General features: G+C 51.1%; 2 protein-coding genes across 3 annotated transcripts in view; both read left to right on the top strand.

Moving 5' to 3' along the window:
- SLC22A15 (solute carrier family 22 member 15) overlaps positions 1-3373 on the top strand; it is a gene marked incomplete in the record, with an annotated part of 6289 nt that extends 2916 nt beyond the window's left edge. Inside the window, 8 exon segments of the mRNA XM_072398499.1 lie at positions 377-506; positions 583-795; positions 868-1008; positions 1205-1293; positions 1581-1695; positions 1951-2023; positions 2167-2379; positions 2848-3373. Of these exon segments, the coding sequence (XP_072254600.1) occupies positions 377-506; positions 583-795; positions 868-1008; positions 1205-1293; positions 1581-1695; positions 1951-2023; positions 2167-2379; positions 2848-2943 (1070 nt within the window).
- Positions 3374-7982: 4609 nt separating this feature from the next.
- Positions 7983-11488, top strand: part of MAB21L3 (mab-21 like 3) — a 12814-nt gene continuing 9308 nt past the window's right edge. The window contains exon 1 of one of the 2 annotated variants that reach the window (XM_072398497.1): positions 7983-9195. In XM_072398497.1, the coding sequence (XP_072254598.1) occupies positions 9142-9195 (54 nt within the window). In that variant the 5' untranslated portion in view covers positions 7983-9141. The remainder of the gene's footprint in view (positions 9196-11488) is intronic. The other variant, XM_072398498.1, reaches the window with a different exon arrangement.

The raw sequence follows: 11488 nt of genomic DNA, 5'->3' as shown, positions 1-11488 counted from the left end.
CTCCTCCTGCGCCGCCTCGGCCGACCCTCCTTCTCCTCCTGCGCCGCCTCGGCCGACCCTCCTTCTCCTCCTGCGCCGCCTCGGCCGACCCTCCTCCTGCGCCACCTCGCCCGACCCTCCTCCTCCTGCGCCGCCTCAGGTGACGCTTTCTCCCTCTCCTGCGCCGCCGCTGCTTCTCCTCCTGCGCCGCCTCTCTGCATCCCCTCGCCCCTGACGCAGCTTTTCAGTCTATAGGGAACATTACAGGGATCGGCCAATGGTGTTCAGTTTCCCCAATAATAGGATGATGCTATTGGTCATTTTTTGTCTGCTGATGTCATCTGTCTCCTCCCCCCCACTCTCCAGTATTGGTTTACCATCTCTTCCCTTCCCCCAGGTTCAGTGGCTGCAATGGGATTTGCGTTGGGAATCTCGCAGTTTGCTCTGATTGGTTACTATGTGCGTTCCTGGCGGCTGTTGGCGGTCCTGGTGAATATTCATGGTCTGGCGGTGTTCATTCTGTCCCTGTGAGTTGATGTTCTGCTCGCACAGTGATAACTCGTCCTCTGTATAGTTCGGCCATTAAAATGTCATTTCTTGTAGGGGGCTCCCGGAATCCCCCCGCTGGCTGTACTCTCGGGGCCGCCTGGAGGAAGCCAAGGAATCTCTGCTCTTCCTGGGGCGCTGGAACTGTGCCAAGCCGGTTAATTTCTCTCTCTGCCCTCGGCAAAGGAGTTACGTCCAGGAATCCAGTATCTTCAACCTTTACCGACACGCAGTACTGCGGAAACGCACATTGGTCATGATGTGGGTGTGGTAAGTCGGAAAACTGCGCGCACCTACTATCTGCCCCGTCACATGACTGATCACATGACTCCTCTGTTTTAGGTTTGTCTGCAGTCTGGTGTATTATGGCCTCACGCTGAGCTCCGGTGACCTGGGAGGAGATCTCTACCTGAACCTGGCGCTGTCTGGTCTGGTGGAGCTGCCGGCATATCCGATATGTATGTATCTCCTCAACCACAAGAGGTAAGTACCCGGGGTGTCCGGGTCCAGGCTGGCCGTATGCCAAGCTCTTCCAGAGAACAGATGGGGGTGAGTTTCTACATCAGGACTTTGCCCCCTATTGTAAATTTACACCGACCCATCTGCCCCCTATGGGGGTCTTTGGTCTACAGGTGCCTTCCTTGTAGGGGTCACATTCTGTTCCTGATTTATCTTGCAGTGTTGGTCGGAGAAGATCCCTCTCTCTGTTCCTTTCCATAGCGGGCATCACCTGTCTCTGCATTGTCTTCATGCCAGAGAGACAGACAGGTACTCCTCCCACACCTGTCATACACACCCCTCACCACCTGGGGGCAGCACTCTCTCTCCCAGCCCTGCGCACACACCTGGGGGCAGCGCTCTTTCTTCTGGACACACACACGGGGTAGCACTCCCTCTGGGGGCCCACACACACACGGGGTAGCACTCCCTCTGGGGGCCCACACACACGTGGGGGTAGCACTCTCTCTGGGGGGCCCACACACACACACACACACGTAGCACTTTCTGTGGGGCCCCGCACACGCATGCTTGGTGACTAAATTTCGGTTTTGCAGGTTTCGTGAAGTCGGTGAACTCTCGTTTGCTGTCTCTGGCCGGGAAGTTGTGTATCAGCGCAGCTTTCAACATTGTTTATATCTACACAACGGAGCTGTACCCCACCTCTGTCAGGTATCTGGAAACAAGGGGGACTTACCTGTCTTCAGTTATCGCTGTGCTGCATGTGACACAGGACATCCAATCAGATGTTTCCTTTCCTTATCTACTGCAATTTGATTGGTTGCTTTTAGGGTGGGAAAACAAACATCTAATTGGTTACCTGTGCAGTATAACAAGTGCACGCCTCTTTCCTGGTGCCCTGTTGGGGGCATTTATTTGGGGGGGGGGTAACTGGTTGAATCCCTGCAACTTGTCCTTGTCTTTCAGGAATCTGGGGATGGGAGTGTGCTCCATGTTCTCCCGCATTGGAGGGATCATCGCCCCCTTTATCCCAGGTCTGGTACGTAGATTGGACCAATCACTGGTCACCAACTGTCCCCAGACACCAATCCTCCCCAATCCTCGCATGTCTGGGCCCCCAGAACCCCTTCACTTCCCCCCTCCCATACAGAAATCTCACCCCTCATTGGTTGTCTCTCTCAGCGCCAAATCCGCTGGTTTCTGCCCTTCGTTGTGTTTGGTGCCTCTGGGTTGTCTGCCGGCCTCCTGAGCCTCTTGTTACCCGAAACCCTGAGCACTCCGCTCCCCGATACCCTGACCGACCTAACCATGTCCTACCGGGGACTGCTGACCAAAGAGGAGGATGAGGAGGAGGAGGAGTCCCTGCTGCATGAAGGCTTAATTGGAGGAAGACAGGTATGTTATCCTGGAATATACATGTCACATGACCCACCTGCCACGCCCTGGGTATTAGGGGAAGGGGGCAGTCTTAGGATAGAAATACTTAGCGGGTTGCATTGTTTATAATGAACACTCATGCAAGTATCTGAAATTAGGAGGCGTCTTTACTGGGGAATAACAGATAGTACAGTGTGCACATGGCAGAAACATAAAGATGAAACCACAGAACAACATATAACAAAAACACCTAGCGCCATCCAGTGGCCATTATTAGCGGTTACCCCGGTTGGGCAATAACAGACAATTCCCAGCACAGTAACTGGCAGTGCCATCGGTACACTGAGGGGGGGATTGTGTGTTATAGGATGGGGGGGGAATGGTGGGGTTAGGAGTTAAAGGGTATCGGGGGGGGGGGGGGGGGGGGGGGGGGGGGTGTGGGGTATCGGTGGGGTATCGCCTCATACATATTCCCTGTACTCCCAGCAGGGGGTTCCTGTCCCAGAACCAGAGCTTTCCAGCGACGAGGACGAGCTCTTCCATCGACCGCAGAGGAGGCTGCTATTTGCTGTCCAGTCGTGAAAGATTTTTTAGGAAATGGGTGAATCTTTGCTGCTCATCTACCTGGGATACCCAAAAGCTGCTTCAGTTGGACCTGTGTGCAGAGGCCCCGAAGGTCAATGCCCCCTGCCATGGGTGGCCGATGTACCTGGAGCATTACAGGAATCTTCTTTGTGGCCAGTTTGGGTGATGTGCGATGGGTGAAAAGATATGAAACGGGTGAAAAGATATGAAGGGGTGTGGTCTACCTATAAATCAGGGATTTTCTGTTGTCTCAGAGTTCTGCCCGACTTCTGCACTTTATGGGAGCGGCCTTTCGGCCCAGTGGACAACATGGAAGTGCCTTCTCACTGGCTGAGCGGAGACCTCCTTTAGGAAGAGGCGGAGTCTCTGTGATTTTATTTTTTTAATTCTTTTTCTATTTCTGGATATAAAGATTTTACTTTCTCTATATGGCGGCTGTGAGTTAATCTGAGATCTTCCAGGGGAATGGCATGCCCGGTGTGGTGGGGGAAACGGTCGCATTGATGTAACGGTGGGCGGGGCCTATGGATGGCACTTGGTTGGCTCCTCCCCTGGGCTGATGTCAATCTGCAGGGGGATGGGGAGGTTATGGCTGCCCCTGAAAATTGGGGAGCAGTGATGAGGTTTTCCATGTTGCGTGATCACTGATCCCCCCCCCCCCCCAAATCTTCCTGCGGGTACCACGTAGATGTTGTATTGCACTCTGTGGGCACCTTTGGGGCCAAATCACACTTGCATTGTGGGTAATACACATTCTGAGGCGGTACAAAACCTGCACCCATCAATCTAACACACAAGACCACCACTGTGTGAATGGGCCCTCAAGAGTGTGTGAATCCTTCATGGTTGGCTCTCCTGCATGTCCAGCAGGTTTCACCTCACTGCTCCATCTCCACCTCCCTTCATCAAGGCCTCATTCATCTCTATGGGCTCTCAGCTAGGAATCGGCAGTGTGGGACCCCCGGGGGCCACAGACACGTTCTGTGTATATGGTGAATCATCAGAGTCCTCGGGCTAAGTGGCTACAAGTAAGCCGGCTCCTCTGCCATGTGATAACTCTCAGGTTGGTGTCCCCATGTTGTCTTCAGCTGCCCCCATGGAGAAACACCTAACTTTATCCGATATTCCCCCGGCTGGAGGCTTCCACTATGGAGGGCGGAATGACGCCTGTCTGTGCCCCCCACATTCTGGGAAAGCTGCCCAGGAAGAACCCCACCCACCACTCTTGTCTCTCCAGTGTGCCAGGGCAATTACCCTGAATTCACCCCACAAGAGGTAAGTCCCTATTAGACCCCCGCGTGGTCTTTCCTGTCCCAGCTGGCTATGGCAGGTTGGCCATGGTGGGAAGCCAAGAGGTTATGGTGGGATCAGCTGGTGCTGGTTTGGTGGGACTCCGCTGGAATTGGTTCTGGGTTGTGGCCACAAGCCCACAGTCGCCCAGTTCTTCCTGGCATTTCCATTTAACCCATTCCAGTCCCAACCATTACAACTCATTGTTGGCCAAAACGACCGCCCCAAGCACCCAGGTGGCTCTCCATTGGTTCAGGAATCGGACCCTGTAGTTGAGTCCTTTCAGTAGGGGGATTTGCCCAAAAACATTCCCCGGGGACCATTGGTAACGCCAAGAACTTCCCTACCTGAGGTCCGGTCTGTGGTCACCAGAAGGAGATTTTGGCTCCATTGTAGTCCAGCCTGGAGGAGTCCACGTCCTGACCCCCCACCCTCGTTCCACCATCACTGACAACCTCGGGCAGATCACATGACTTCCACCATTCTGGTCATGGAGGACTCTCCCCGCTCTTTCTGGGATCCAATGTTCCCCATACGTGCAGACTGTCACCCCAGCTTCCACCACATGCATGTTGCGCAGCACTGGACGGCCCTGGGGCCCCTCTCCTTTGTATGATGGTGCCGTTATTCAGGGCTGATTTTCCATGTTCATAACTGCAGCACCCTGGGCTACCCAATCAGAATTCACAAAGATCACAGCGTGGCTTCTGATTGGTTGATCCGATTTACTGCCCTAAACTTTATGTAACAACGAATTTCTCTTACTACCTTGTAGTCCTAAATCTACCAATGGCACTTCTGTTCAAAAATACCCATTGATCCTGCCAAAAATCATGTGATCTGACAACTTCATGTGCCACACTCTAATCTGTCACAATATTGTCAGCTGTTTGAGAACTACAGAGCCCCAACCACCTATGTTCTGGAGATGAGACGGCGGGGGGTTCCTGTCCTATGGTGACAACGCAGCTTCAGTGATGTGACTCCAAGCCAGACAAAATAAATGAGTGAATGTTTCCAGCACATTCACACAACATACAGAGGAATATACAGATTTATAGGTATCACAGGGCACATGTGCAGCACTGTGTTCTCATTGGCTGGCTGATTCATCCTTAGGTGGATGAGCAATGAGGAAGTTGGGGAACAATGGGTCTAATAATAATCACAACTTTCATCACGGGGTGTATGGAGAAGGGGGAAGTTGGAATTAAATTTTTAAGGGAAATGTCCACCTTTTAGTGATTTTTGTTAATTATGACTGGAAGTCGGGCGTGTAGCAGTAAATCTCTTCCCCCTGGTTGGCTGCACTGGGATCTCCGGAGTCTCCTCTTTCTGGATGGACACATCAGTCAATATGGCTGAAGGGGCAGAATGACCCAGATATCCGCCATCAATAATACGGGGGAGGGGAGTCCTCTGAGCCAGAACTGGGGCCCAGGAAATAGAAGGGGAGGGGGGTTCTCCAGGCGGTAATTGGGGCATAGGGAATAGGGAACCTTGTACCAGGCTAGGTGGAATTACATCATATAAAGGGGAACTCTGCCACATACAGAATGAAAGAAGAGATTGGCACATTGTACAGAAGGTGGAGTCCCAGTGCTTTTGACATGGAGAAATAAAAGGAAAAAACAACCAATGGGAGAGGTACTCTGTGCCCGTTGGGCTCCACACAACGAAACTGACACCCGATATTGTATTTACAATGCCACCCAACCTCTTCACCACTATCAGCTATCTCAGGCAGGGGTGTCATCAGCCACAGGAAGTCATCTGTGCAGAGCAGAATGTCTTCCTTCAGGAATGTTGCCAACGTTGGCTGCATGACTGGCTCTGAGTTCAATACAGACACATGGGCTCTGGATTCCTATGACCTCCATGAATTCCTAATCTCTATATGCCTCTCCAATCTCTGTAGCTCACCTCTGATCTCTGTAGGTTCCCTCTAATCTCTTTAGGTTCCCCTGATCTCTGTGCCCCCTTCCCCCTGACACCTGTAAGTTCCCCCTAATCTTTGTAGGTCTCTCTAATCTCTGTAGGTCACCTCTGATCCCTGTAGGTTCCCCTTGATTTCTGTAGGTCTCTCACATCTCTCTATGTTCCCCTCTTCTCCCTGTGGATTTCTCTAATCTCTGAACATTCCTCTGATCTCTGTAGGTTCCCCCTGATCTCTGCAGGTCCCTTCTGATCTCTGTTGGACTCTCTAATCTCTGTTGGTTCCCCTTGATCTCTGTAGGCTCCTCTGTCCCCCTGATCTCTGTAAGTTCTATTCTCATCTCTGTTGGTCCCCTCTGATCTCTGTAGGTCTCTTTAATTTCTGTTGGTCCCCTCTGATCTATTGGTTCTCTATATTCTCTGTAGGTTCCCCCTAATCTTTGTAGGTCTTTCTAATCTCTGTAGGTTCCCCTTGATCTCTGTATGTTCCCCTCTTATCTCTGTAGATTTCTCTAACCTCTGTAGGTTCCCCTGACCTCTGTGCCCTCTTCCCCTGACATCTGTAGGTTCCCCCTGATCTCTGTATGACTCTCTAATCTCTGTTGGTTTCCTATGATCACTCTAGGTCCCCTCTGATTTCTATAGGTTACTCTGTAGGTCCCCTCTGATCTCTGTTGGTCCCCTTAGATCTCTATAGGTAACTCGGATCTTTGTAGGCTCCTCTGACCTCTGTAGGTGGCCCCTGATCTCTGTAGGGTACTCTGATCTCTGTTGGTCCCCTCGGATCTCTGTAGGTAACTCTTATCTTTGTAGGATCCTCTGACCTCTGTAGGTGGCCCCTGATCTCTGTAGGTTACTCTGATATCTATAGGTCCCATCTGATCTCTGTAGGCTCCTCTGACCTCTGTAGGTTACTCTGATCTCTGTATGTCCAATCTGATCTCTGTAGGTTCCTTCTGATCTCTGTAGTTGGCTCTGATCTCTGTTGGTTCCTTCTGATCTCTGTAGTTGGCTCTGATCTCTGTAGGTTCTTTCTGATCTCTGTAGGTGGTCCCTGATCTCTGTAGGTTCCTTCTGATCTCTGTAGGTCCCACCCTGATCTTTGTAGATTCCCCTGGTCTCTGTATGTTCCCCTGATCCCAGTAGGTCCACTCTGATCCCCATAGGTCTGTCTGATCCCTGTAGGTTTCTCTGATCCCTGTAGGTTCCCCCAGATCTCTGTATATTCCCCTAAATTCTGTAGGTCCTGTCTGATCTCTATAGTTCCTTTTTATCTTTGTAAGTCCCCTATGATCTTTGTAGGTTACTCTGATCTCTGTAGGTCCCACCTGATCTCTGTAGGTTACTCTGATCTCTGTAGGTCCCATCTGATCTCTGTAGGTTATTTTAATCTCAGTAGGTACCCTCTGATCTCTATAGGTTACTCTGATCTCTGTAGGTTGCCTCTGATTTCTGTAGGTTCTTCTGATCTCTATAGGTCCCCTCTGATCTCTGTAGATTCTCCTGATCCCTGAATGGCCCTTCTGATCTCTGTAGGTTCCCCCTGATCTCTGTAGGTTCCCCCTGATCTCTGTAGATTCCCCTGAGTTCTGTAGGTCCCTTTTGATCTCTGTAGCTCCCCACTGATCTCTGTACGTCCCCTCTGATCCCTGTAGATTCCCCTGATCTCTGTAGGTGGCCTTTGATCTATGTAGGTCCCCTCTGATCTCTGTAGATTCCCCTGGGCTCTGTAGGTCCCTTCTGATCTCTATAGTCCCTTTTGATCTCTTTAGGTTTCTCCTGATCTATGTAGATTCCCCTGATCTCTGGAGGTTCCCCTGGTCTCTGTAAGCTACCCTGACCTCTGTAGGTTCCCCTCCAATCTCTTTAGGTTCCCCTCTGATCTCTGTAGAACCCACTGATCGCTGTAGATTCTCCTGAGCTCTGTAGGTCCCTTCAGATCTCTATACTTCCATCTGATCTCTGTAGGTCCCCCTGACCTCTGGAGGTTCCTCTGATCACTGTACGTTCCCTGATCTCTGAGGATTCACGGATCTCTGGAGGTTCCCCTCTGAGCTCTGTAGATCCCCTCTGATCTTTGTAGGTCCCCCTGATCTCTGTAGATTCCCCTGATCCCTGTAGTTTACTCTGAGCACTGTAGGTTTCCCATAATCTCTGTAGATTCCCCTGAGTTCTGTAGGTTCCTTTTGATCTTGATAGGGTCCCATCTGATCTCTGTAGGTTCCTTTGTGTGATTTCTCCTGAATCTGCACATATATGGGCTCCCTGGTCATGAGACCATTGTCTGTCCCTGGGTAGCTGGCTGTCATGCGGCCATTGAAACAATTGCTGGGTGTTTACAGTAAACATTGGCAGGGGGTGGCAGGGAGTGCGGTGACAACAAGCAGGGAGGGGACAGCTGGTGACATTAATTCTCCAGCAGAGTTTACTTTTCATACAGATTGAGGACACCACCAGGGACCAACTGAGCTCATCAACCACTGTGAGCCAGTACTACGGCTGGGGTAGTTATAGGGGTGGAGGGGTAGTTACTGAGCTGAGTATTGGTAATGGAGCTGTGGGGGTAAGTGGTCATAGTTGGGTAGTGATGGAGCCCGGAAGGAAGATACGGGGTGGGCAGATCTGGTAGGGCAGTTATAGAAAGCTAATCATAGACCTGATAGGGTTGCAGTGGGGCTGTTAGGGTAGATGCATATCTGATGGGGCAGTTGTAGAGCTGTTATTGAAGCTGAGAGAACTTGGTGAGTGTGGTGGGCAGGGTATTGACCGGTATGTCAGGCACCATGATAGTTGTGGTGTTGGGAAGATAAGTAGAACTGATGGTGTAGATGCTGAAATTGGTGACGGTTATTATGGGGCTGACAGAGCAGTGACGCAGCCGGCTGAGTTTTTTTACCCCAGGGGGTTATTGGGGCAGTTGAACTCCTCTACTGACACTTCAAAGAGGATAAAAAGTTCCCTGGAGGGGAAATGGAGAAGAAAAAAATCACTGAGGAGGAACTGAACAACTTCCTGCTAAGCACGGTACTACCCACCTACCTACCTACCTACTTACCTACCTACTTACCTACCTACCTCTGCCCCACCTGACTGATGTCTGTCTATTCCACATGTATCTGTATGTATGTAATGTACATGTTATATGTACTACCCCAGGTGGGGGGGATGAGGGGGAAGGGGGCTTCTCAATTGACTCACCAATAGTACATGAGTAACTGATTATTTTATTTCTATAGCCCCACCCCATTCCGTGGCGCTGTACAATAAAGACAGTCAGTGGGGACCAATAGTACACCCAGCAGGACTCTGACCCTATGAGCTTACAATCAGTGGATTGACAGGAATTATACGGGGATGTCCCAGTGTCTGTGTGGTGGTGCAGCTCAGACAGTCTCGTATTTCAGTCCCCTTCACCTGTTGTGACTTTTCAATGCTCAATTTGCAGTTGGTGTCCGGGAGGTTTACACAAAACACAAGCGGAGCTTTGGCTGTACACAGGAGGTTAAGTGGTGACACCATGTTGTGTAAACACAATCTGAGCGTTTGGTGTCAACGCTAGGGACAAACACTCACCACTAATACCCCATCAAGGTCTGATTCCCCCCACCACACAGGGGAAGTATTGAGGCCAGGGGATCAGCATGACAGCCAGAGATCTCCAGAAAGGGGCAGCACCGGGGAGGTTGGGGGAGCCCCAAGGGTAAGGGCAGAGGGGGTGGAATGACTCTACTGACATGTGCAGCAGCAGGTAGATGTATCCAGTCCATTGCTATTTTTGTTCTGACTTTCTCAATTTTGGAGACCAGTAAAGGGGGATGGGGGAGCTGTGCCGTTGGGGCAGATGACGGGGCAATATGTAGGTACAATTAGGGGCCATCACACAGAACCTCCTTCAGCCCAAATGGTACAAGTTCTGTTGCAAAGCTCCCCCTGGACTCTAACAATCGCCCTCTTAGCCGCGCCCCCCATGGACATTTTCCATCTCATTCCCAAATGAGACTATCCACCACCACTGGAGGGGGACAAAGGGTACATCATTGGCCAACATTACCCACGAGCTATGGTACCATCTGGTGTTCATGGTGTCCTACTGGGTGTATGGTGCCCTTTGGTGTTCATGGTATTCACTTCTGTAGGTCCCGTCTGATCTCTATAGTTCCTTTTTATCTTTGTCCCCTATGATCTTTGTAGGTTACTCTGATCTCTGTAGGTCCCATCTGATCTCTATAGGTCCCATCTGATCTCTGTAGGTTACTTTAATCTCAGTAGGTACCCTCTGATCTCTATAGGTTACTCTGATCTCTGTAGGTTACTCTGATCTCTGTAGTTTCCCCCAATCTCTGTAGGTTCTCCTGATCCCTGAATGGCCCTTCTGATCCCTGTAGGTTCCTCTCAGCACTGTAGGTTCCCCCTGATCTCTGTAGATTCCCCTGAGTTCTGTAGGTCCCTTCTGATCTCTATAGTCCCTTTTGATCTCTGTAGGTCCCCTCTGATCTCCGTACGTCCCCTCTGAGTGTGTACTGGGTGTATGGTGCCCTCAGGTGTCCATGGTGTCCTCCTTAGTGTGTGGTACCCTCTAGTATTCATGGTGTCCTCCTGGGTGTATGTTGCCTGCTGGTGTTCATGGCGTCCTCCTGGGTGTTTGTTGCCAACTGGTGTTCATGGTGTCCTCCTGAGTTTATGCTGCCCTCTCGTGTTCATGGCGTCCTCCTGGGTGTATGTTGCCTGCTGGTGTTCATGGTGTCCTCCTGGGTGTATGGTGCCCACTGGTGTTTATGGTGTCCTTCTGGGTGTATGGTACCCTCTGGTGTTAATGGTGTCCTCCTGGTTGTATGTTGCCCTCTGGTGTTCATGGTGTCCCCCTGGGTGTATGTTGCCCTCTGGTGTTCATGGTGTCCTTCTGGGTGTATGGTGCCCTCTGGTGTTTATTGTTTCCTCCTGGGTGTATGTTGCCCTCTGGTGTTTATGGTTACCTCTTGGGTGTATGATGCTATCTGGTGTTCATGGAGTCCTCCTAGGTTCATGGTGCCCTCTTGTGTTCTTGCTTTCCTCCTGGGTGTATGTTGCCCTCTGGTGTTCATGGTGTCCCCCTGGGTGTAAGGGGCCCTCTGGTGTTCATGGTATCCTTCTGGGTGTATGGTGCCCTCTGGTGCTCTTGCTTTCCTCTTGGGTGTATGTTGCCCTCTGGTGTTCATGGTGTCCTCCTGGGTGTATGATGCTATCTGGTGTTCATGGTGTCCTCCTAGGTTCATGGTGCCCTCTAGTGTTCTTGCTTTCCTCCTGGGTGTATGTTGCCCTGTGGTGTTCATGGTGTCCT

This window comes from Pyxicephalus adspersus, chromosome 1, assembly GCF_032062135.1.
Source record: "Pyxicephalus adspersus chromosome 1, UCB_Pads_2.0, whole genome shotgun sequence".
Classification (NCBI taxonomy): Eukaryota; Metazoa; Chordata; class Amphibia; order Anura; family Pyxicephalidae; genus Pyxicephalus; species Pyxicephalus adspersus.
This window is presented reverse-complemented; position numbering and strand designations above follow the sequence as displayed.